The sequence below is a fragment of the Pyrus communis genome, chromosome 13, assembly GCF_963583255.1.
Source record: "Pyrus communis chromosome 13, drPyrComm1.1, whole genome shotgun sequence".
NCBI classification, from domain to species: Eukaryota; Viridiplantae; Streptophyta; class Magnoliopsida; order Rosales; family Rosaceae; genus Pyrus; species Pyrus communis.
Genome location: NC_084815.1, coordinates 124838 through 151598, shown reverse-complemented (window position 1 = coordinate 151598; position 26761 = coordinate 124838). Strand labels below are relative to the sequence as shown.

At 37.0% G+C, this 26761-nt stretch overlaps 4 protein-coding genes across 9 annotated transcripts; 2 read left to right on the top strand and 2 right to left on the bottom strand.

Moving 5' to 3' along the window:
* Positions 1–1337: 1337 nt before the first annotated feature.
* Positions 1338–6286, top strand: LOC137712664 (uncharacterized). 5 transcript variants are annotated; one of them, XM_068451787.1, is made up of 9 exons: positions 1359–1475; positions 1700–1730; positions 1839–1971; positions 2617–2882; positions 3073–3268; positions 3371–3422; positions 3760–3818; positions 5341–5386; positions 5974–6286. In XM_068451787.1, the coding sequence occupies exons 5-9, from the start codon at positions 3143–3145 to the stop codon at positions 6099–6101; spliced, it is 411 nt and encodes a 136-aa protein (XP_068307888.1). In that variant the 5' UTR covers positions 1359–1475; positions 1700–1730; positions 1839–1971; positions 2617–2882; positions 3073–3142; the 3' UTR covers positions 6102–6286. The 5 variants fall into 5 exon arrangements, with proteins under 5 accessions (XP_068307885.1, XP_068307886.1, XP_068307887.1 ...); XM_068451784.1 differs by lacking the exons at positions 1700–1730; positions 1839–1971 and having other exon boundaries at positions 1338–1475; XM_068451785.1 differs by lacking the exons at positions 1700–1730; positions 1839–1971 and having other exon boundaries at positions 1338–1475; positions 3051–3268.
* Positions 6287–8652: 2366 nt separating this feature from the next.
* Positions 8653–11372, bottom strand: LOC137712740 (thioredoxin-like 1-1, chloroplastic). Of its 2 annotated transcripts, none has more exons than XM_068451888.1 (3): positions 10841–11372; positions 9559–9903; positions 8653–9263 (listed from the first exon to the last, which is right to left on the bottom strand). In XM_068451888.1, exons 1-3 carry the CDS (start codon positions 11108–11110, stop codon positions 9012–9014), a joined length of 867 nt encoding a protein of 288 aa, XP_068307989.1. In that variant the 5' UTR covers positions 11111–11372; the 3' UTR covers positions 8653–9011. The 2 variants fall into 2 exon arrangements, with proteins under 2 accessions (XP_068307989.1, XP_068307990.1); XM_068451889.1 differs by having other exon boundaries at positions 9559–9900; positions 10841–11371.
* A 1150-nt stretch (positions 11373–12522) lies between these two features.
* On the top strand, positions 12523–14293 carry LOC137711922 (uncharacterized). The gene is given in 3 exon segments (XM_068451075.1): positions 12523–13220; positions 13222–13609; positions 13612–14293. Coding segments are annotated over 3 exon segments (1284 nt in total). The 5' UTR covers positions 12523–12657; the 3' UTR covers positions 13945–14293.
* A 4511-nt stretch (positions 14294–18804) lies between these two features.
* On the bottom strand, positions 18805–21075 carry LOC137713784 (NAC domain-containing protein 87-like). Its single transcript, XM_068453135.1, has 3 exons — positions 20623–21075; positions 20184–20506; positions 18805–19937 (listed from the first exon to the last, which is right to left on the bottom strand). The coding sequence occupies exons 1-3, from the start codon at positions 20837–20839 to the stop codon at positions 19032–19034; spliced, it is 1446 nt and encodes a 481-aa protein (XP_068309236.1). The 5' UTR covers positions 20840–21075; the 3' UTR covers positions 18805–19031.
* Between the last annotated feature and the right edge of the window lie 5686 nt (positions 21076–26761).

Below are 26761 nucleotides of genomic sequence, written 5' to 3'. Positions count from 1 at the left end.
AGGATGATTGTTTGCTACTCGCGTGAAGGAATCTTAATACACCCTAATGGTATTTTTGTCTTCTTCATCCAAAAATTCACGTGTCGCCTTGTGAATATTTTTGACTCCACATTATTTATCTTTGACGATTATTGTACTTTCACTCTACAAAATTACATAATTGCAGACATTTATTTTCTTATCATCATTTAAAAATTCACTACAAAAAAATTCATTTGGAACGACGGTCGTTTAGTCATCACACTAGCTGCATAAGCCATTATCAGACTAGGTATGACACAGATAGATGAATCTCCCCACATGCCAATTTGTGTTTAGGATCAACTGGAGTACTTGTAGTCCAACATAGCAATTTTTGTTGACAAATCTAGGGCCTACTTCTTCTCTTGAGATAAAACGTTGTCATATTATATGATCTAACAACTTCAGTCCCCAAACAATACTTGAACTCAACTAACGTTTTCATGATCCCTAAAAAAGGGGATGATATTTCAACTCAATGCTTTCACGATCCCAAAAAAGGAGCTAAAAATCATCAAAGGGTCATAAAAATGAAGGATTTTTTCAAGTACTAGGTATTTAAGTGGTATTTCACATGTCATAATACAAGAGGAGGTAATTTTTCTATGTTGCTCCACTTATTTTATAACAAATAAAGTACTCGCTTGAATACTGATTATTGGAAAAATTTCTCTGTAAAGTTTTGCCCTAAAGTGTTGTACCAACCATACAAGAACTCAAAGCCCAGTCCTAGCCAGCTCACTGAAATACTCAAGGCCCGGCCTTGTCCCAGTCGAGTTCAATTCTGCTGCAACCAACTTCACAGGAGGTGGATTGTCTGCCTTCCCATTTTCATACTCTCCCGATGCTCTCCTGTGATGTGTCGTCACGGTTAAGCCACGTCAACATTTTATATTAATTTTTTATAGAAATAATAAAACAAAAAGTAATAGGAATATAAAATGTTGATGTGGCTTAACCGTGACCACACAAACAGGAGGGCATGGGGATAGTATGGAAATGGGAGGGCAGACAATCCACCTCCAACTTCACAAGCCTAATTGGTTGACATCTGTCCCTATGATACTGTTTGATACGTGGGATGGGGCAGAACACAGTGGGACGGAACACGTTCATCCCACATTTGGTGCGCCAAAGACAATGGGATGCGCTATCCCATGGAACGAAATTTGAACCTTTTTCCGTTCCACCTTTTCCCCTGGAACGACTCTTTCCACCCAGTGGAACACCATTATAAAATTTTAAGACAAAAATGCCCCTCATCTTTTTTAATATTTACACTATCAAAATCTTAAAACAAACCCTAAAATTCTACCTAATGTTCTTTCCATCTTCTCTGCCGCTGCCTTCTTTCTCCCAGTTCTCTCGCAACCTTCCTCCTCGTCCTCTCCCGTGGCCTCTGTTTTCTCTTCCCCACGGAGTGGAACTCAAAGCTCTGCATCTCCAGGTTTCAGGTTCGATCTTGCTCTCTGTAGATCTTTGATTTTTTATTTATTTTTGTATGGGTTTTACTTTTTCGTTTTCTTGATTTTTCCATGGAAATTTTCAATTTTCTGGGAAAATAGGATGATTATGAGAAAATAAGTTAGTTTTCTTGGTTTCACTAGTTGAACTTGTGCTTGGGAATTGTATTTGATAAGTGGTCTGTTTGTGGTTTGCGTTCCTGAACCTGGCTCAGAATGTGGTTTGTCTAATCTGGTCATATATAAGTAAGTTCCAATCTTTCTGAAAAATCTTGAATTTCTTGTAATGTGGATTGATTTGAGCTGAAAAAATGAATTGAGCGATAATATTGTCATGTGGTTTTCTCTGAGTAGTGTTAAAGCTTTGGTCTAGCAGTAATGCTGGAGGCGCACCTATGCCGGAATTACTAATACAATTGGAATTACTAATACGATTGGACCCGCTATGGGGATCGAAGTGTTGAAGTATATCAGTTATCCGGCTCAGGTTTGCTTTCTAATTTAGGGTTTGATCAATCGTATCCAGTAGACTAAATGAGCAGCATTAGAGACCATATAGTAATGGTTATGGGAAGAAGTGATGGTTTTGTGTCCTAGGTCTAGTTTATTTGATTTGAGTTTCTTAAGGATCTAATTGGCGAGGAAGCAAACGATTTTCATATATGTTATGGGGTTGTTCATTTCCTCTGGATAAATCATTGGAATAAAAATGGTTTAGGACCGATCCCATCATTTTGGATAAGTGGTTAGTTGAGTTGAGTGTCAGTTGGATGGTTATATAGTAACTAATTCTCAGCATTGCTGGATTGGGTGTAGAGTGCAAGGACCTTCGGGAACTTCTTTTAGTATGTTAATTCTAGGTTCTGTCTTTTTGAAAGATTTTGCAGAATTGTATTTTAGTATGATTTCTGGACATTTTCGTATCCATATTCCATGTTAATTGTGACACCCTGGGCATTTGTGTGCTTCTTTGCATATTTGGAAATTCATGATACAAATCTTGTGGTAATAAATCTCTATCGACCTTTTCCATGGAGCGTTGTTTCTGAATATAATTATGGGGATTAAACGTCCTTAGTCCGACTCTTACGAACGAATTCATGGTTATTACCTTTCAAATTGAATTTTACAGAGATTATATATGAAAAGAAGTGCGCAGAGCTTGTGAACCCAAACAATTCCGATTCCAGAGTCGATTCTTTCTCTGGAGGTGGAGAAACCCCAAACGCAGAGCTTGTGATCTTCCTTGTGATTATCGATTCGGCAAAGGCAACCAAAAAAAAAAAAAACACAAAGTAAAACAAACGTGACAGCACAGCATGACCCAACCCCGTGAGCGGAGCCATCTGAATATCTGATCGCATCGGTGGCGACCCCACACCTTATTCAGAGTGGCAGGTAGAAATCTCAAATGTCGTCACTTTTCTGGTTGTATCTGATAGTTTGATTCTTGTACAGAAAATTAGCAATAGCTGGATTGAGGTTCAAATTTCTTTGATTTATTTTGTTTGAAGGGCCTAAGGAATCATCATGGACGGAGGCAGAAACATAACATATTTTATTTAGTGAATGATGAACTTTTTTACAGGCGTTCATTGTGAAGGAAGATCTGGTGCCTGTTTAAATTCAAGAAGTCTGTCTATTAGAGAAAAAGAGCGATGGCCGATTCCAAACCTGAAACTAGTACTGGCATGAGATGCCACCATTGTGCAGGTCCTCTTTCTAAGAAGATGGAAACGAGTGAGTGGACTGTTGCACCTCTTATTAGGGATAGCTTTTCCATGGTAATCTTTTCTTCTTTTCTAATTTTATCTGCCTCCCTCATCTCAAATTCAATATATGGTCTGTCGACTGTCAGTGAAATTTATTTCGGTTTTACGGTACAGATTGGCTCTGCTGTTGGTGGCACAGCAAGTGCTTTTTATGGATTCAACCATGGTAATCCATTATTCGTTTTCTTTAGTAAAGATTATTTGCATAACTTCTTAAATGCTTTGACAAGGATTGTGCAATAAATTTTGCTTTTTGGCCTCTTCTTAGGCTTCAATGTCTATAATTTTGTTTCTGTTTTTCATTCTAATGTATGTGAAACATCCTTCTCTTATAGACCTGGTGGAGTGTTGAAAATAACTTTGCTCTCTTCTTACCTTGCTGTAGTTACAGTGTTTTTTTTATTTATTCTGTTGGCATAGGATAGGATGGACATCATCCTCGTTAAATGTTTCCCTCCTTAGCTTGTTTCCTAATACCTTTGTTATTTTGTCTCTTGGTGCAGTGATGCCTATTGTTCGAAGATGGGTAAAAGGACCCATGTGGTTGCATTTTTTTGTTGGTGTAAGTTCTTTAATGTTTTACAATTTTACAAGTTATCCCGCTGCATATAACTAAGGATGAAAATGCCAGTATCAGTAGAACTAAAAGTAATTCAGATTATTTAAACTTCAAAAGTTTCTCATTGTTAAATAGATTTCAAATTAAACTTTAGAAATGCTAAACCAATTGTTGACGCCTCAAATGAACATGCTAGTGTCATGAAATTGTACGTCCATGATAAACATATGCATGTAGAGTGTGAAATAGTGTGCTCGCTGACGTGATTTTCTTGTGGTTTCTTTTTGCCAAACCATTAGAACTAACGGTTGAGGATAAAGTTTAATTTTGAAAGAGAAATAGGTGGCCTCTTAGTTGCAGTCTCTGACCTTACATTTTTTTTGTTGGTGTTCTATGGGTGAATATAATGCTATCCTTTGGGAGGGTTTTCTTATGGGAATGAAAAGTCCTAATTTGTGTTCTTGAGCATTCGATCTTGTGTATTTCGTCCTTCTGGATCACAATGAGATTTTCCTTTTGATTTAAGTCCCTGTTTGATCTTACTATTGGTTTTGTCATAAATTAGATTTCCTTATGAGAAAAATCATCTTGTTCGTAATTAGAATGTAGGAAGCCATGTTTACCTTCTAGATTTCACGGACATCTTGTCCCAATTTCGAGGCTAGTCGATAGACACAATTTCTGGTGCTTCAATTGAAAATTACGCTTTACCTTCATGACAAAAGTATTTTTGGAAGTAGGTTTGGTAGCACTTATATCCCTCTTGACTGGTACATTTGCCACAAAACGTATGCACTTAGTTAGCTAGGATATAAATTGTAATGTCTGATAAAGATACTATTTGATTGAAAAAAAAAAAAACACAATAAAACAATGAGAGAAGAAGAAGAGAGGAGGGAGGGAGGAGGGAGGAGGAAGAGAGGGGGGTGGGGGGGGGGTGGGGAATGAGTGTTCAAGTGGACAAGAATATAACTAATGCATCCAAATTGTATTTGTCACATTTCAAGGTTTTTCTTTCTTTCACTTTGACCAGATCAAGGAATGTTTTTGTCAGAGGCTATTTTTGATGTCTTAGTTTCAGTACACATTGTTGTTTTATGGTCGACCAAATGACCTGTCCAAACTTATATAGTTACAATATTTATGGTTATATATTGATGTCAACATAGAAAATAGTACATTGTGTTAGTTGGTGCCAAATTGTTAAGTGGACCCAAACGAGTGGATAGCACTGTATTAAGTTACTAATTAGCATATAAGTGCGTTGGTATATTATAATATATAGAACTATACGCTTGCGCACAAACGCACACATTATCAGGTGATGAATATTTATCATGGTTAGGAAAGCAAATAAGACTTTGCCAAGACTATATTTTATCAGTTGGACATGGATTGGGTTTTATGCTCCTAAAACTTTGGAAGGATTGGGTTGTTTCTGAAGTTTCTTTGTTGCACTATTTGTATCTGCTAATTTTTTCAATGGCTAGAATGAATAACACAGATCTCCCTTTTGCAACTGTAGGCTCCGCCTGTGATTGTATTCTCTTCGGCTTGTGCAGGTTTGGCAGGTCAGTGATTGTCTTGTTATATTATCTATGTTCATGAGATGTGAGCTTTTTGGTTAGTTTTCACTTTGACCAATGTCTAATGATTAAATTTTGCTAGAGAAAATATTTTTTGAAAACGCCTTTCATGTGTAAATGTCTAGGTTTCTGAGACAGCATGCCTCTTTGTTACCACATGTTTATTATTGAGGAACCAGTTGTGCAATGTAATCTTCAGGTAGTGACTTGATAGTAGTATGTGGGACTTGGATTATATGGTCGAGTTAGTACATCTGACATATGCCAGAACAAAAATACTGAACTTACAAAAGAGACTAAAAGTTCTGCAGCTATGCGAACCACAGCATAGTTTTGAAATTAGTGCTTGTCACTGGTGCAAATTGAGATGGTGCTTTCAGATGTTGATTGGTTTGAACTTTGAATTGATGTCTAGTCTAACAGGAAACAATAGTAGTGATGCAATGGCTGGTATAAACTATCTGGCTCAAAGGCAAGGACAATATTCAATGCATGTAAAACATAGGTCTTATCTTACAGTTCTGCAAGTCCGTTTGACTGCCATCTAATGATGCCTTTTGGAAAATTTACAGGGGGTGCCGTTCCAGCGTTGGCCCAACTTGCTTCTTCATCTTATCATGCAGTGGTCTCATCATCCTCGTTGCCTCCAACTTCTCAAGATGAGAAGATGCACAAGTCCAGAACTTCCTCGATTCTGTAATGTTGTATAGTTTTATGTACGCAAAAGACATGTGAGAGAAACATCGAGGTTTGACCTGTGTAGTTGCCCACCAGATCAAGGTTCTGTCGGCTTGAGGCAGACACAAGTACATGTGTGCAAACTATTGTTTGATAATTATTTATGCCGTCAATAAAATTGTCAGTTTCATACTGGATTGCTTTTTAGTTTCCTCAAACGCTGGTGCTTTTCTCTCCATCTTTCATGTACATGTTAATGCTAGTAGGTGCTGTTAAACAGGAAATACATACAAGGCTGAACACGGATTTATCCCAATGACAGTATCCGTAGGTTTCGTATTTTATTCTTGGAACAAATTACAAGGTTGTCAATTTAATATTTATTCTAAATGGCACTCAACCGAGATCGTGCCAAGGGCCAAGGCTGAGGAAATACCCTCCCCGTCCCGGTGTTTCTCTCTTCCCCTCTTGACTCCGGATGAGGAGTGAGATGTACCGTATACGCCAAGCAACTAGTTGTCAATTGAGGTCTGTACCCTTAGGACTTGAGGAATGAGCACAATTAAGTTACTGGAGGATTAAGAGCCAATAATGGGATAGGATGATGGTCAAGCTGCAGAGGGAGACAATGTAGACGACAAGGTTGAGATGTGAATGCCGCACCCACAATGTTGGGTATTGGGTTTCTTTTCTGATTTAATTTTCAGTTGATTAAAAAAAATGAAAAATTGAGGATGGGCTTAAACAGGAAGACGCGGGCTGCGTTTAGTTTTGGGCCGCCAAAAGTGGGTTGAGAAGGGGCCGACTGTAAACAACCGCCTTTCAGGACTACGTAAAAAAGGAGGAGAGAAACCCTAAGAGCTTCAACTACTTGATCTTTTCTGAGCAGGGACTGGGCATCGAATCGAGTGGCTGAGGCCGAGCCACCCTCCCTTGGGCCTCTCATCGTAGTTTAGGGTTTTAGGGCTGCTGGCGGCTCTGGACTCTCACTGGCTGGTTTGGTGCCCCTAACCCTCCTGCAGTGAAGACTGCCCGCAGTCAGAGCCCTCTAAAATTCATTCCATATGATATGATATTACCCCATCCCAATCCAAACTAAATTTATCATTTTAATTTGATTTGTTCATTTTATGATTGTTTTGGTAGTTTATTAATGCATTGGGATGAGATGAGAGATGAAAGTTGAGTGTTGATTATATTGGATGTGCGGTTGTTGTTTAGTTGATTTTCTTTCAGATACTTGGTTTACATTTCTTATTATTGAATGAATGATATGTTACTTTGGTATCTTGGTTGATGTGGGCGGTTGAGTTGCTACTTGGTAGGGTAGTGCTGTTTGACATATATACATTAGCACCTTGCTTGCTTTACTTTTTTGTTTTGTTTTCTTTTTAGTGTGCCTTGGTAATTTGTATTGTTCACCAGCCCTGCTGCCCGGTTGTGCTTTGGATTAGGAATTTGGGTGGGTCTGCCCTGCCGCCAGCGGCAGCATCTCCAGCACCAGCACCAGCACAGCACCAGCAAGGACAGATGAAAATCTTTAGGGTTTATGGTTTAGTTGATTGCGTTGTATTGTGGGCTATAGGCAATGAATGAAGATTACAATTTGAGATAAATAAGAATACGCACATGTTTTCTTTTATTTTTTTGATCATTAATTTTTTTTAATTCATTCAATAAATAAATGTGAATATCACTACTCTGCTTTTAATGTAAAAACTTGTAACTTGTCCCGGTTGTAGCTTTTGATAGTTTGACAAATGGAACGGAACGTCGAACAGCAAAACTGATTCGTGCTTTATGTTACATGGTGCAAAATGTAATTAACTTAAAATAACGTGGGGAAGTAAATTACATGGGTAAGGTGTTGGATTGGATCTCTGGCGTGTTGGTTTTTTTGTTTGTTTATTGGAGATGTAAATATATAGCCTTGTATGTAAAGAAATCGTAGATTTGATCCTTAATCTTTGGTTCACCCCCTGCTGCTAAAAAAACGTAAGAGAAGAGGAAGAAATTTTTAGTTTTCCATGATGACACCATATGACGTGTTAAGAGTTCAATGATTACAGCGTGAGAGGAGGGAACACAACACAGGGTGACGAACCGGGGGTTGCTTTTAAAAGTTTGGAGACAACGAGATTTTTTTTATTATAACGGGAACATTGAAAAATCTCTCGATGACAACGAATGGAAGTGCTATTGTGTGTATAAACTAAAAAAGGCCACGTTGATGCCTCCACTAACACAAAAAGTCTTATCCCATCCATCTCTCCTTTGCCTTTTTTCGTTTCTGTATTACTTTATCCACCCAATTCAGCTTAAATTGTATTCATGTGATGTGATCCAATCCAATCCAATGTTGCAAAGCAAACAGGGAGCAAGCGTCAATCTTTGCATTCCAGCTGTTTCCAGACAAAAAGTTTTTATCAAACACTTTGATCCGCTCTGCATTCAATCCAAGTGTGTGTGTGTTTATCAAGAACTAGTCTATCTACCGCATTCACTAATTCATTCATTATCTTCTCTCTAGTTTTAGTATGTGCATAATGCGGAGGTAAGGGTGCAGTGCAGCATAAAATCAGCAGTCAACATTGCATTCAAACTTCAAATCCCAAATATTAACTTGTATACATACATACATACATATGATGATGCCACACCCCAGTAAAAACAACAGGTGAGGAGAGGAGTGTCAAGGATCTTCCATCTTCCCACTGGCTCAAGACTACTTATAGAACAAGAAGACCAAGAAGCTCTTAATTACATACACACTTGCACACAGGATATGATAAGAGCGGACCAACATTCCGAAATACAATTGGTTGCTCTCTTCAAATTTACAACACATGATTTTTGCACGCAGGCTTGGATCCCAAAAACCAATTCCAAAGAACCGCAGCTCTCAACTCTCAACTGCTTGTATGTGCCACTGTTACCTCCAGGCAGTGACCACTTGAGCAGACTTTGAGGTTGCTGACGCAAGAGGAAGACGAGATGGTGCCTCTTCAGCCACGATCACATCCTCCTTGGCAGGCACATCTTCTGTTGGTTTAGGAGTGTAGGTAAATGAGAGGTCTTTGTTGGTAGCAAGAGCTAGGAGCTCTTTCTCCTCCAGCCCTTTTGTTGGCCCAAGGCTGCACCGCTCTGGTTTGTGCTTGGCTAATGCATCTCTAAACTTCTTGATCTGCCAAGTCAATGCCATTCATCATGTTATCACAACAACCATCAGGGAACAACACCAACACAAACACACACATTATTTGCCAATGCCATCCGACCAACAAGCATTATCCAGAGAGAGAAAAAACCACAGCTAACCAATAAATAAGATAGAATAAGACACACAAAATGCTCTTGAGGAAGTGGCATTTAAATTCGAATTCAGCTATTTGGAAAACACCCCAATACCAATAGATAGGGTTTCGAACTTTCAATAGTAAACTCAACAGAGACCAATTGAAGGAAAGACAAATACTAACCGTGGCGTTGGTGCAGCTGAAGCTGCAAAGGCGACCATGAGCACCTCTGTAAAAGCGGAAGAAGGGCAGGACATGAACATTGAGACTGTAACACATGGACTTGTGTTCCTCGTAGTTCACCTGAAGGAATTGAACATCTGGGTTCATCTCTGCCAGCTGACATATCTTGGGATGAAGAGCTTTGCAGCCACCGCAGCCAGGAGAGAAGAAATCAACGACCACCAGCTTATCCCCGGCATTTGAAAGGGATTCCACTAGGTCCTCCGCAGATGCCACCCCTTTCATGTTGGGCTGGTCCCCCTTCTCCCACCATTTCAGAGCTTTGCCAATCCGAAGTCCAGACTGCTAAATTCCATTCCCCCCACAACAAAAACAAACAAACCGGTCTTTTAACTTTATCCAACAAATATTTATCAAATATAGCCAAAAATTAACTCTTAATTTCAAAAATATCACTTTTTATAAAAAAATTCAAATATATTCAAAATTTTACTTAAATATACATAAATACTCTTAAAATTAAAAATTTTTAGTTACTGTCGTCTCAAGCTCTTCACCTTCACTTCTACACTCCACCACCACAAGTCCACAACCCTATCCCCTTTGACCCCACTCATCATTGACATTAAGCATCGCCGCGATTGCGCAAGTGGGAGCAGCTGAATTTCAATCACGCCTTCCACCCATTTTTTCTTACAAATATCATTTTTAATTTTAAATATAAAAATAGTTTTCAAAGTTAATCCCATGCCGGTATATGACTGTATCTATGAGAACCACGTGACATCACATCATTAAAGCAATTGATATATTTAAAAAAACAAAACTAAAATGATTATGATAGACAGATTCAGAGAGAAAGACTAAAATAATTCACAATAAATAAATTTAATAATATTATTATTAATTATTATTAAATTTTAATTATTAAGAATTAGATTAAAGAGTTATGTCAATATCACGAATTATTTGGCTAAAAAGCCTTTCATTTATTTGATTGTTAAAATTTGAGAGAGTTTGGGTCTGTTTACGTGGAATTTTAGATTTTTGAAAGATCTTATAAAAAGTGACATTTTTGAAATTAATAGTTAATTTTTTGCTTTATTTGATAAATACTCCAAAAAAAAACCATTAATCTCCTCGTGACTTTCAAGATCAAATTTTGATCGGAAAATCGATTTAAATTTGGGGAAAAATCATTACTCATGACCAATAAAATCTGAAATCCAGCAGAGCAGGGGAATCAGATCCAGAACAAGGATATGAGGAGAAATAAACGAACCTGCTGGGAATTAACGGCGGAAGAAGCGTGGGGTTGGGAACTCCTGATGCTGGTGGCTTGAAAAGCAATCTTTTTGCCGTGAAAATCACTCTTTGTCGATAACGATAGTGATGAAATCTCCGGATTCAGTTTGAGAGAGCAAGAGAAAGACCTTGATTTATTGTAATTACAACTCTTTGGGAAAACGGAGATGCTGCTTTGATTGTTTTGATGATACTGATGATGATGCCAGGACGACAACAGACTGGTTTTGCTCAAAACCTCTGCCATCGATCGATCGATCGATCGATACAAAACCCCCAAACAAACAATCAACAAATAATAATTGAGCGAATTTTGATTTGATTGACTTGAGATTTGAGATTTGAGAATTTGGGATTCGAAAAAGGGAAAGGAAGGAAAGGGCTCAAATTTTGAAGCAAAGAGCACGAGGGTGGGAAACTTGAGAGCGTTTTCAAAGGGGAAGGGGAAAAAGGAGAAACAAGAAGGGAGGAGAACTTCCTTCCACGTAACAACAGTAAAATCTACGCTCTTGTCTGGATCCTTGTTTAACCGTACGTTATGTCGTCGCTACTTAATCGGACGGTTACAAAACGTTAACAGGAGTTGTGGTCTGTGTGCGCGGTTCAACGTAGCTTGTGGTGTAGACTCGGAAATAAAATTGTAGACAGAGATGTTGGATAAGGATTGCTTTGTATTTGTCTTTGAAACACGTGGCGATACTTCACACCGCCTCATCCTTTGAATCCTCCATCTTTGGAAATGAGTTTAAAGGGCAAATTGGATATTCTTTGAGATAAATATCTTTCAAGGTCGCTTCCTCGCTATCTCAATCCACGAGTCAATTTTATCATGGAATATTGTATAAAAAACGATTAGAGCTAATTATATTTTACAAGGTTTGAAGGGGTTTCTAAAATATAGATTTATAGAGGGCGTAAAATGTAAGGAAAATTAATAAAAATGATTTGAAAATTTTGAGTTTTAACGATAAGGATAAAATAGAAGCTAAAGTGAATAGTATCAGAATTGATTTTTTAGTGTAAAAATGTGGTTTTTCATTAAAATGAACAATATCGTGGCCTTTTTGTTAAAACTTTAATTAGCACATATAACCGCTTACCATGCCCTTTTAAAATATTTGAGGAGGATGTGTGTTGATTAAATCATTGAGTGTGTAAGTTTAACAACTTCTCAATGGAAAAACACATCTAAACAAGAAAGGTTTTTTAGTGCACATCAAAAGTCCGCATTTGACATATGAATAAGATTTGTTACATCATTTAACCTAAAATAATTTAACAACTCTTATTCAAATGTGTAACTCAAGTGTGTGTTTTTTTTTTTTTTTTTTTTTCAAATTTTTTTTGTGAGAAACAAGTGTGTAAAAACAAGTCTGTACTGAGCAGAAGAGAAAATTCAAAAAAGGCGAAGGACACCAAACACGATTTGCTGAGGTGAGGCCCGTTCATTATTTTCTTTCGGAGGGAAGGGGGTGTCATTTTAAAGCCCGGTGGGTAAGAAGCACACAGCCCACACCATAATGAGATGCTGAAAGAGGAGCGTTGGACAAAAAGCAGAATCCCTCGTGTGCGTGCATTTGTAAGTTTGTGGTGATGCCTGGTGCGACTCCAAATATGCTCCAACTCCACCTTCAGCTTCGTGCTGGACTTCCTCCCACCCATCCATTAATACAAACCCAATTGCTACTACCACCACAACTCCAATTGCAAGAATAGTCGATCCCCTTCTCACTCCAACTGATCCCAACACCACTAATCCCAATCTCACTCGCATTCACAACTGCAACTTCATCAATGCTAAAACCACCTTCAAATTCAAATGCCGCCGCCGCCGCCGCATTCACAACGTTACTCCTTCTTCTACTTCAACTGCAGCAGCCAATAGTAATGATCTGGGGTGCTGTCACTCTGATCATCGGCACTGCCGTTGGTCCCGGCATGCTCGGTTTGCCCGCTGCTACCATCCGCTCCGGCCCCCTCCCCTCCACCCTTGCCATCCTCCTCCGTTGGCTCTATGTCATCTCCTCCGTCATCCTCGTCGCCGAGCTCAGCTTTTTCGCCATGGAACAAGACGCCCTTCAAGAGGTCAGCTTTACCGCCCTTGCTTCCAAAGCATTCGGTGGTCGTTTTGGCGCATTTGTTGCTGTCGTCTATGCCTCTTTGAGCTTTGCCTTGTTGGTCGCTTGCGTCTCCGGCATCGGCTCAATTGTCTCCCAGTGCTTTCCCCGCATCAATCTTGTACTCGCTCACGCTTTATTTCCCCTTGCGGCCGGATCGCTCATTCTTTTGTTTCCTTGCAATGCCATTGATGCTGCAAACCGTGTTCTGTGCTTGCTCATGCTTTTCTCCATAACTTCCCTCGTGGCGTCTTTCCTCCATTTTGCCCGCCTTTCCGGTCCCCGTCCTTACACTCGGATTCCATGTCATCACCCCTTTCATTTGCAAGATTGCTGGCAACACTGTAGCCGACGCTCGCAAGGCCATACTCATTGGTGGGGCTGTTCCATTGACCATGGTCTTGTCATGGAATTTGATTGTGTTGGGGCTTTCTGGATCCGGAACCAACACCGCAGCAGCCGGAGACCCTATATCCCTTCTGCTTTCCGTTAATCCATCTGCACTGTCTGCAGTGCAAGCATTTGCCTTCTCCGCTTTGGCAACGAGCTTGATCGGGTACGCTGTTAGATTCCCGAAACAGCTTCTTGATACTGTGGAATTGATTGTAAAAATCAACCTCAAAAATAAACAACTAGGAGTAGGGGTCTTGGAAGAGTTGGGTTTGCTGTTTATTCAAAAATGAGGCATGATGATAATAATATTGGAAATGCAGGGAGGGCTTCTTTTACCACCGGTTCAGGTTCAGGGCGTTGTATTGATGCTTCTGATTCTAAACCGGGATCGAGCATTAATATGATAGTAATGCCGCTGGTGCTCGGCGTTCCAGTGCTCATAGCATCTTTCTTTCCCTCCACCTTTTCCAGAGCTCTTGATTTCGCCGGACTTTATGCAAACTGTTTTCTGTTTGGCATCCTCCCTCCAGCAATGGCTTACATACACCAATCGAGGAGGAAATCAAGGTAGCGCCAGCGTTTCCTAGATGAGATTTGACACTCAAAATTGGTCTAAATTAAAAGGATATAAGGAATGAACATTGTTTATGCTTATGGCTGATAATGCTAATTGTTACATGGATAATGCTTTCCCTGTACAGTAACAGACTAACAGTACCGAGTGACTAGAGAGTGTATGTGTGTGCATGTTTAATTTAAATGTTTTGGTTTACGCAGTTGGTGCAGGTCATCCAACATTTTACCAGGGGGAAATGCTACACTTGCAATCCTCTTTGGATTTGCTGTCATTCTGGGGATTTGGCATTAGCTAAATTTAATCACTTGAAGAAATTACAAACTCATTTGTTCTAGTACATGCCTCTGCCTGGCCTGCCTGCGCGCGGTAAACATTTTCAACTTGTCTGATTGAATAAGCATGTCGGTTCCTCACTGATGCTGAAACTGTTTGTGTTTTTCTTTTATGCATATCAAATCTGTAATTTGCCTCTCACTCTCACACACGTGGAAAAAAGAAGCAGAGGTAGTCACTCGGGGTCGGGGTTGATTATATTTATGCATAGACAAGTAAAAGACATGAAAAAGAGGAGTTGGAGTCGAGGAACCCGATACTCTTAACAAAAGCATAGCATAGCATTGCTGAACGCAGAATGCTTGAGACTCTCCCGAGTATATATCTCCTCATCCCTTAGGTTAGCTGCGTAAACCTGCGTGTCTTGCCGGTAGTGGATTATATTAGGGCCGGTTTGATGCAAGAGAATACGGGAAAATCAAACCTAAGACTTTGGTTGAGTTGTTAAACTATGTGAGCTACAAATTCTCTGCATTTTGTGTTCTAGTTTTTCCTAAGTATGTAGAGGAATGTAGAATAAAAATTAAAATGGTTACCCAAAAAAAAAAGAGGATACAATTAAATAACAAAATGTTATCAAATCTTAGAGAAAGAGGACCAACAAATTAAATGCGTTAGCTAGGATAGGGATCGATGCTGGATAGGGCCTATCTCATCAATCGCAGGCAAAAGCCCAATGGCATGGATGAAGGACTACCATGCAAAGGAAAACAGCATGCCGCATAGTTAAGAAAAGACCTATCAAGTAATTATTTTTTATCCAATGTAAAGTTGAATTAGGTTGGATTGGATCGCAGAATTGTAAGTCCAATGTACGTTTGTTAGATGCGGATGGGCTACATTTCAATCGTTTCAAACCTATAAATACCCCTACTAAATCCCTCAAATAAAGATTATTTGTGAAATTTTTTAGAGAGATTTAACAAAACACTCTCAGTACTATTTACTTTTAAAAAAAAATCACATTTATAACTTTCTCTGTACTATTCACTATACCTTTAAAAAGGGTTTTTCATTAAAAGAGAAGTTTTTGGACTTTTCGTTAGTTTTCCTAAATTTTTGATGGATGAGGTTTTTACAGATACATGTGGATCGAAGCATACATCATTAAGGATTGGAACTTTTAATTTTGTGGCCAAAAGGTAAACTTTATTTAATTGTAATAATAACGTTTACATCTTCTGCAATAATATTATATAGAAATTCAGGGCCATAGACATTCCATAGGAAAAAGCCACCAGGCAAGGTTGCATATGAAGCCACGGCATGGGTAGCGAGATTACCACTCCACTGAACAAACATGAACTTCACCTCCCTAATCTGAAACGCCAAGGCTTTAATATCAAATAGCAAACACTCCAAACTTGCATCAATAGAGCGCTCTCCCCTCAACATTTGGATAATAGAAAGGGCATCAGGCTCTACTTCCACCTTGTCGCTACCCAGGTCCCTACACTTCACCAACGCTGCACGAATAACCGCCGCTTCTGCCATTGCAGCTCTGTGGAACACTTCTCCCCCCATCCCACCAGCCATCTTTAATAATCCTGCAAAGTCGCGTATAAAGAGATAATTGAGTTGTGATTTACAGAGTTTAGTGTCCCTTGCATTTTGTATACAAATTTAAGTGTGTATGAACATTGTTTGTAACAGTTTTAACTAGGAACAAGTCGCTGGTTAATTTCTTAAGAGAAACGTATGTTAGATTTCGGTAAATTATGGGTCGATTGAAGCAATATAGTAATTAGTTGAGTGTAGCAGACTGATGAATGTTAAAGTAGGTGGGATTGTAAAAATGAAAAGATGATGTGATGGTGCATATGATATGACATAAGCAGATGTGGGTAGGCATGTGGCATGATAAATTATAAGTATGCATAATATAATAATACTATATGTCAACCCCAAATATGTAGCACAATTAAGAGGAAAACGATATTCTCTAGATCCTCTTTATGGGAATTCGAGGGATCAATCTATTATGTTCGTTCATTGTATATCGTGCAGTCAATTTTCGTTAGATATTATTTATATTTAATTTAAAATTTAAAATGATTTCTAACCGCACGATGTACGATGAATAGACATGATTGATTGATCCCCGGATCCCCATAAAAAGGATTTGAAGAGGATCCTTTTCCAATTAAGAAGTTGGTTTTCACAATACATATAGGAAATGGGTGCAGTTTTGCTCACTACTCTCAAGTGGTAGTAATACTCATCATCTTAATTATTATCGTGGGATGAATTTCAATTTTGAAATTTGTGTTTATCTGTTAAACAGAGTAAGCTTATTCAACAATAATAAATAAAATGATGAACATTACCATCACTTAAGGGTGAGAGCAAAAATATTCCAATAGGAAATAGAAGAGAGACCTAGCAAGGACTAAGAAGAGTTTGCAGGGGAGGGGGATTGGTTGTAGAGGGTCAGCCAGCCACCCCCATCTCCATGTTCTCATGCAACAAATCAGCCTACGCTGCTGCTGCTGCTAGAAACTAAATAGCTAGTTTCTTCGTTTGAAATATTTTGTTGCTCAACACAATATAATTTTGCTATATTTTATTTCAGTAGTGGAAGATAATTAATTAACAAAAATAGTAAGTGTATACAGACACACACATCGTTGTCTAAAAATGTAAAGTGCAAACAAGCGAAGAAAGCTATAAAAGGGCGGTTAAGTTGCCTGCAAGAATCAAAATCCAACGGACGCTTTGCTTTGAATGAAAAGTTAAGTTTTTTTCCGGGATGAAAAGCGGCAAAGCAAATTCCATTGCATAAATAAGTTTTGGATAAATGTCGATCACATGAAAAGTAATCTTCATCATGCATCATTCATGATGAAAAGCATTCATCGTTCATCAACATTTCTCCTTCCGTTTCTAAATATCGATTAAAAGTGTGATTTCAGTAATGCTAATATAATTCGTTTTGTTCAATCAGCAAGTTAATTTCTTCTTTTTTGCTTTGTCTTTGTTGAAAGCATTTGTGTTCAAGTGAACAGTTAGGGATTGAAAAGTTAAAGTCAACAAAGTGATATATGACTCGTTTGGATGTCTTTTTAAAATGACTGAAAGCGTTTTTACAAAAAATGTTTTTGGGTTATAAGCTTATTCCAAGAAGCACTTTACGTGATTTTCTAGGATTTACTTACATTTTTATAAAGATTGGTTCTAGAAATATTTTTACCAAAAGAGCTTTCAGTCATTTTAAAAGCACATCCAAATGAGTTCATAGGTAATGCTAAGTCGACCAAATTTTTAAACCAAATGATATGTTACCAGTATGAATTAAGTACGTTAATCAACACTTCAATTATAACTCAATCATTAATAAACATATTGTTTAGTTTACAAAATTTAATTTAAATAAAATATAACGAGTGAGTAGTTAGGGCTATCTCTTCCTCCTATCTTTATCTTTTTTCTTTTCTGTTAGCTTTTAGCCGGATGAAATAAAGCATATACATGACGCCATACATGCAAGTTATATATGCAACATGCAAATTAAGCCAATTTTATTCTAATTAACTATTTAATTACACAAAATTCCCAATACTAAAAAAAGCATACAAATTAACAAAGTAATTTTATATACATGCCACAAATATTATGGTCTACTAATATTTCTATGCCTCCAAAAAATATGAGATTTTAAGCTCGATTTACTTAGATGATGAGTTTGATACACAATTAATCACTTTAGCAACAACATACATGCATGCCAACGAGCAATATACATCTGAAAAACACGTTAAATGGACAGATGAGCTCACGATAAAAAGCAAGCATAACATGTGTGAAGAAAGATCGAAGTCCAAGTCATTTAATTAAGGTACATGTAATAATTAATTGAGTTTCGTTTGACAAAAGATTTACTATGGCGTACGTTTTTGAAGCAAGAAACCAATGATTGTTACGAACAAGTTAGCTGGCTGATGCTAATTCAATTATTTCAACGAAACGAATTCGAATAAACCTTTCTCGTGGCCAAGAGCATCTGCTGCATGACATGAGCAAATATTCAGGGAACAATGCACGTGATTCATAATGGATATATCTAAATCACCATTTCTTTCATCTCAACTAATTCTCTCAAATATTTCAACGAGCTAGGTTTCTGCACCAGGTCTATATACATATATATGGAGTACTGGCATTCCAATACTAATTTAGAATTTGTTTTACTTAACTTTACACACACGCACACACACTACATACATATATATACGGGAGAGAATTCGTGACACCATTTTTTTGTAGTAATGATCTATGAATTATATTATAAAAGATAGACGGTTCAAATCATTAAAATATATCACTGAATGAGTCCAGCAAAAACTTATATAAAAAAACTTGTGCCACAAATTTTTGGGGTGGCAGATGCAAGATAACAGTTCAATTGATAATCACCTTGTGTATTCCATTCAAACACAATTAATCACAAATTAAAAAATTTAAATGCAGGAAAAAGGATGAAAGCAAATTAACAAATCAAAATTACAACATGAAGAATTGCAGTAACCGTAGTAATAATAAATTTAAATAATAAAAAAGAAAATTTACATGAGTTTAGTTCACAATAATCATGAAAATTAAAATGGCCCCGGAAACCATGAAAGCAGTCTACAGTATTCGTGTATGCAACAACATCAATTTCTGACTAGTTAATCTCCCTACCAAAATAAAGAAAAAATTTAAACCCTTAATAATCCCAATTAGCAGAAGGACTTGTTTTTGAATGAATGTCAAAAGTCCCACAATCCTTCAATGTCGGAAAGGGGGACAACAGATGGATCTTGATCATAGGAAGAGTTGTTGGTGCTGCCCAATTCTTGCTTTGAAATAAATGATGATGATATCTCGGTAGTGTTCATGTCCGTGCTCAATCCGGTGTCTTGGGAGAGGCTAAACATAGACTGGTTGGACGAAAACTGCTCGACCTTGCAGTGCCTGTCTAAGCCTCCTCCTCTTAAGCCAGACGACGATGTTTCATTATTATTCTTCCTCTTGTTGTTGTTGTTGGCTGCAGCTATTTCTTTTAGAATGGCCTGATCATCGTCATCACGGTCACTACTAGTAATAGTACTTGTTTGGAACACCGACCCTTGCCCTTGAGTACCCCTCATCATCCCTTGTTGAAAATAATCAGAATCGCTCATCATCTGATTTGGCTGGAAATTTGGGAAACTAGAAGGATTTTGAAACTGGTGATGATGCTGATGATTATGATGAAGAGGTGGAGGATATAACATGTTGGAAGGGTTACTGAGACTACTGGCTTGGTAACTGTTGTAGTTATTGTTAGGCTGCAGCTGAAAGTTGCAACTCTGCTTGAGGCCTTGAACACCGCCGCCGCCTCCCCCCAATGAAAAGTAGTTGAGGTAACTGTTAGTGTTGATTCCATGATAATCCGATGGGGGTGGCGCTGTGATAATGGAATCGGGCTTGAAGTCATTGTCTCCATAGCATGAAGAATGTTTGTTGGTCATGATGTTGGAAGTATTAAGAGTAGGATCCATAAGAGGTGGGAGGGAAGAGCAATCCAAGAGATCGTGATCCCCAATATTCCCAAAAGAGTTCATCCGAGTTGGGGTAAGGGTTCTTTTGAGCCCCATGTTCTTGTGGAAAACTCTGCACACAACCCATTCATCCTACGCCAACATATATATACAAAATTAAGATTAAAATTAAAACTAAAAGTAAAATTGATTGATCTTCAAATATTGATGACTTGCCAAAAAAAAAAAAAAAAAGAAGAGAAAATTAAAAGCTAGCTAAAAGCCCAAACCCCTCCTTGAAAGGAAACTCCCAACCAACATAACAAAATTCAAAAGGGGGCCACGGATGTTTAATAGGTATTAAAATAGGTAGGAATATGATTTTAAATTTTTAATTACCTTTGCAGCCTTGGAGAGGTTATTGTAGAGTGGGATTTTGCCATCAAGCCTGTATTCATGCATGACCCAGTTGGTCTTCTCTCCTTTAGGGGCTCTCCCTTTGTAGAACACAAGAGTCTTCTTCATCCCAACCAGGCACCCTCCTCCTGCACCTTTGCCGCCCTGCTGTTGCTGCTTTTTAACCTTATTGAATATCTCTTTATCTTTTCCTGTGGCCTTCCAGTACCCTGATTCCGTCGCTCGATTCGTCCTCATCCCCGTCGGATACTTCCTGTCTCTCTGGCAAAAGAAGTACCACTCCTTCTCTCCCATCTTTGCTTCTTCTGCTCAAGGAATATACATATCCATATATGCAAACTAAGTTATTTCAAGTAATTCAAAATATATCTATATACATACGACACGAAATACCCCCGGAAGACAGACAAGTAATACTTACTAGGCAAATCCCAAGGTTCGCACTTGTTCAAATCAGCTTCGCCGATTGCAACAGCTTCGAAGCTGCTGTTGATGACCTTCTTTATGAGATAGCTAGTTATGATTTCTTCATCCGTGGGATGAAACCGAAAACCAGGAGGCAACCCCTTGAGCTCGTCTGATATTCCTCTATTCACCACCATGCCTGTTTCTGTTTGTGCTTCCATCGACGGATCCATCTCTCCTCTTTTGTTATATGTATATGTACGCCGACAATTTCTCTTTTTATACAAGGGCTGCCTAGCAAGCCAGCTAAGCTCAAGAATACAAAGTATTCTCAATCCAACAATTAATTTCAACTACAAACCGAAGAAAAGAAAGAAAATTAACGAATGAATCTGCAGCTAGCCGATCGATCGAGAGGGAGGTTAGTATTGAAGAGGAAGGAGGGAGAGAGACAAGTCAGAGAAGAAGAAAGAAAGAAAGAAAGAAAGAAAGAAAGGGTAAGAGAGCAGTTAAGAAAATAGAACAAAGGAAAAAAAAGAGCTTTTATAGGGAAGGGAAGAGACCGGTTTCTTCTTCAAAACAGCTCATATTATCAAGATCCGTGGTCCGCAAGGCACCTACTGAGGAAGCCACATAATTTTTTTATTATTTCTTATTATTTTTATCTCCATTATTTTATGTACCGTTTGTTTTGGTTTTTTGCGAAGATAATACTTGAGTAATCAAAGTGAGTATTCTATATATCGATGGTAATATGGAGACAAATTTTTTAATTAAATAATGTGTTACAAAAAATTAATAAACACAGTAATCAAAATTTGTAATAATTTAACTATCAATATTCACATCATTTGGTTTACGAAATTTAATTTAAAATTTTGATCTTTTTAACATTATTCTTTAAGTATTTATTTTTTAATTCGGCACAATAAAAGATATCACGTGTTTCTTATTTAAAAAAAAAAGAATTACTAGCATGCTATTATTTTCTAAAATAATAAAAAACGGTGTGAGAATATTATTGGATTAAATAAAAAATTGAATTCTCATTTTAAATAACTAAGTATTATCCTTTGGCTAAATTAGAAATAAGAACAAAAATTAATGAATTGTAAAAGAGGTGGGCTATCCACGTACCTTTTTTTACTTCTCACACATTCTTTGTTAATTTCTGTCCATTGATCTTCTTTAATTTATCTGATCTGACGGCCGAAAACCAAAAATATATGAGATAAGTAAAAAGTGGTGTGTGAATATCACATTCCTTGTAAAAAAAAAAAGGAACTTTCTATGTTGGAGGGACCCACGTTCCCAGAGTACCCAGTAGCCTTTCATATTGGCTATTAATTTAATTAAACAAATAAAAAAGGGGCTTCTATCGGAAGCTTCAACTGAATAGTTGAATGTAACATCTTTTGGAATTGCATTGCATGTTCCAATCCGTTATAACCGATCCATCCAAAAAGTCTCTCCCTATTGAAAGCTTTGGAAAAGGTTCGCATCTTTCTTCCTCTTTTCGTTCATTCGTTTCTTTTCTACAACAATGTATACATATACGACACGTTCATGAATATATACGTATACACGTTTACTTATCAGCTTCAATTATGAATTATTCAAATTAGTACTTAATTTAGTAGGTGCTCGATTAGTGGCTTACTCACTGACTCGGCTAGCTAGCTCATCGGCTGCTTCAAAACTCATGTAAATCCAATGTTAAAAGACGCTATGCACTAACCGGACGGCTGGTTAGGACCTAGCGCCTAAGCGGATTTAACTAAATTTATTATAATTCATATAAATAAGTGTCTGTTTATACTTAAAAAATATATAATTTTATCATAAACTACAAAATAGAATGACATATATATATTATGAAGTATTGAAACATAATGAAAATATGGGGAACAAACATATAATGTATGTTCATATAAGTATTCAACAAGTCTCTTACAATTTATCAAAAAAATAAAATTTAAAATGAAAATTATCTATTTTCTGTATAAGTGAGTCGCAATTTAGGCGGGTCTGAGTGGTCTAGGCGAGTGCCTAGGCGGTCTAGGTAGGCACCTCAGTAGGTTTAGGCACCATTTCTTAATTTTCAATTGCCTAAACATTAATCGGAGTTGTAATCAATCGCCTAGCGCCTAGACGGGACCTAAATGGCGCTAAGTGGGAATTTTTAGAACAGTGTGTAAATCAATGTGTCATTCGCACACAAATACAGTTTCGAAAAAGTAAATTAAGTATGAATATCAATCGGTCCGTACATATGCCCCGATCTCTAATGTGTGGTGTGTACAGACAATCATATATATGCATACCATGAAATTAATCAATCAATCAATTAATTAATTAAGAAAATTGTTATTAGCATCTCAAAAATCACATTCTACACTCTAAACTTTCTATATTAGGAAAGAAAAATATACTTATAAGAAGTGTAGAATGAGATTTTTGAAATGCCAATAACACTTCCCTTAATTAATAAATAGATCATGGATGCATTCTCCACAAAATGCAAATCAGGAAAACGAGTACCCAACAGAACAGACCGAATCTAGCTAGGGGGCTCATACGTCATACCTCTCACCCCCATAAGTCAAAAATAACGAATTTTCTAATAATTTTCCAGCTTATTAATAGCTGGCATTCTAGGGAGAACATGATCTACCAATCACCATGATGAAATGAATATATGTGAAATCTTTAGCCTTTCAAATCTTTTCTTCTTTTGTTTGTCAAATTTTCTTGTATCTCTCCTATACTGTATGCGTTGAAGTAGCAAAAACTTGAAATCGAACGGGAAGTGATTTGTGTATCCTCGTTTTTTTTCTTTTTACAGATATTCTCTTGTTATTATGTTAGCTTTAGATTCAATAAAATTATAGAAGCAATCAATGCATAGGGGAGTGGAAAAACGTGCAAAAAAAAAAAGAAAAAAAAAAGTACAAATCTCTATAAGAAAAGCAAAATGAATTAAATTGGAACAACTGTTAGTATAAATAGAATTCAATATGCTATTTTTATGTATTTATCTGAATACTTCAGAGTAGCCATGCATTTTCGCCGACTAAATCTGATAAGCAACATTTTAAATGGATTTGGCTGTTTTTTTTCTTTCATCAACAAAACAATGGGTGGCTGACGGAACTTAATTAACAGAGACAAGTGCCTCAAAACTCATTTTTATCAAATATGGCTTAAAAGTCTGAGAGTCAGAAAAACATTGGCTTAAATCTCATGTGCAAGTTGTGGTGCCTCGTTAACGTCAGAGTGGTTTTTACATTCGTACATATCCCTTCACGTTTGATGAATTTTTAAATCAAATAAGTGGACAACACAAATTATGTAATGTATTAAGTGACGTGGAGCAAGTGTGGTGATTAACTAACCTGCGCTCGCTCTGGTACTATAAAAAATATTGAGGTTCATTTTTAAAATCAATTGACAATATGAGAAGTAACTTAACTTCTTATAAGTCATTGCAAGTTTGATCCATCACCAATGTGAGATTTTTTCTTTCACATTATATGTGACAAATTTTTTAAACCAAATATATAAACAATATAAATCAAATGACGAGGGGCATGTGATTATGACATTATAAGAAAATTAATATTCCGCCACAAAATCTATTGGTAAATATGAAATGTAAAACGGAGAAAAAAGTAAAGATAAAGGGCGCCGACCGAGAAAATCAGCGGCCTTGCAAAACCAAACATCACCTCGTTTTCTGGGGTGTATCATGTACGTGTATCAAAAATAAGCACTTGCATCGAAAATGCCCCCAGGCCCCAACTCATTACCGGCCTCAAATCAATTACGTCATTAAATAAGGACTGCTTAATTATCTCTATTAGTAATTACCACTACAATTGACAATAAATTAATCAAGGACGTTCACTACCCATACTATTATGAAGTTATATATTTGTTTAGAAGTGGTTTTTTTAATCCATGTTTAGAAGTGTTTTTAAAATAATTAAAACATTTTTAATAAAGGTATTTTTAAAACAAATTTTAATGAAAATGCAAGCCAATACTTAAAACATACATTTAAAAGCATTTTTAATCATTTTAAAAAAACTTCTGGGCTTTATATTAGAATGCTGTTACGATAGGCCGGGCCAACCAAATCCATCCCACACCACGTGTTGACATTCCTCTGTTGAAATTTTCCACAAGTTGAGCTGGATATATTTTTATTTTATCATAATCAATTCCCCTAATTAAGTAAAAGTAATTAATTCCGTAATTGACATCCCACAGTTTCTATTTACTGTTTAGCCTGAGTTTCTTCCTCTGCCACCTCATCGAGTCATTAGTTATCACCTTCCCAAAAACCCAAATTGTACTAAATCAGATTAGAAAAATCGTAGAAAGACGTAAAATACGGAAGTAATCCCGGCAGTTTAAATCACTTTAATAATCTTCTCAAGAAAACAATCCTTTTAATAATACCCAAACAAGAAATGTTCAAGAGAAACGCGTAAGCGTGGACCCACCAAACCATGCCATGCGACATTATTACGAGTAGCAGGAGGGAATACTCATTTCCTCGAATATATTGGATTGGAATACAAGGCTTGAGAAAGTGCGGCAAGCTAGTTTTGCGTTTGCCTCTCTCTCTCTCTCTCTCTCTCTCTCTCTCTCGCACACACAACTATTGACTTTTGTACAACGAAACTGCGAAGCAAACCCTAAACAATCTCCCTCCATTTAACTGACATTTTGTGACGACATCTCTCTCTCTCTCTCTCTCTCTCTCTCTCTCTCTCTCTCTCTCTCTCTCTCTGACCAACAATTTTAGTTAAGTTGGTTATAATAAAAAACGTTAGGCGCTAGTTGGGCGGTTGGTTAGGCAGATATGCATAAATTTTTTATATATCTTATGAACAAGTGCATATTGATACTTACAAAAAATTATATTTGTATGAAATCTATAGATAAAATAATAAAAGGATGATAAAATGCAAAACAAGTATCCAACAAGTACAAAATTAAGCATGCCATATAACCATAGTGAGGAGTATTGTAGGATGACACATGTACAATATATTCACAATTTAAAACCACATAAAATGCAAAATAGGAGGAAAATAAGGAAATATAGTAATGTAGATCGGATTTTTTTTTTCAATTTCAAAAAAAAAAAAAAAAAAAAAAAGCCGCCTAGCACTGCCTAGCCCGCTTAGAGCCCAGTTGATTTTTCCAACCGATTTGCAAGAAAACACCTCGGTTCACCACCGCCTAGCGCTTATGCCGTTTTTTAGAACATTGGTTATAATTATTAGAGTATGTAGTTTTCACATTGGAAACTTACTAAATAGATCTTTTTTTATTTATTTAAAAAAAGTACGATACTCATTAATAACAAATAAAATACATACATTAATGAGGATATGGTGCAAACACAGAGTCTCGATAAAAACCTTGCCAGGGTTTTTAAACCGGTCGAAGGGAAAAAGATTGTCCCGCACCAACATAATTAATTAGGAATTGCTATCCTCAAAGAGAAAATCAATGATTATATCAAGGGGTTCCTCAAACCAAGTCACAATGTTACCATAACTCAAACTTATACATGCTAGCCCATGTGCCACATTGTTCGTCTCCTTTCCCCACTGAATTAACCTTATATATATATATATATATTCACAAATGTGTAATTTTGCAATGTAAAACTCGAGAATTGAGAATTCGCATGCTGGACGCCATATGATGAATCTAAAACCTTGATATTATTCTTTCGTATGATTAGGCAAGTAGGATCTGCATCAGCATCACCTAATACTAGACTATTAGTTATTCTTAATTACTTATGAAAATGTAGCTCCATCATCATCAGCTTTTGCCATCTTTCTAAATTATAACCGTTTGTTTCATGGACTCAGACAGTAGGCTCTCATTCAGACAGATATGGTATGACAAATCCACTCATGTCTATCTCATTGAGTTGAGTTGAGAGAAGGAATCAATAGAATTGTTATTGGCACTTCAAAATTCTCATTCTACATTCTAAAATTTCTATGTTTAAAAAGAAAAATACACTTATAAGGAGTGTAGAATAAGATTTTTAGAGTGTTAATAATACTTTCCGGAAACAAATATAAAAAAACAAACTTTGGATATAGTATAATATAGTTGGATTT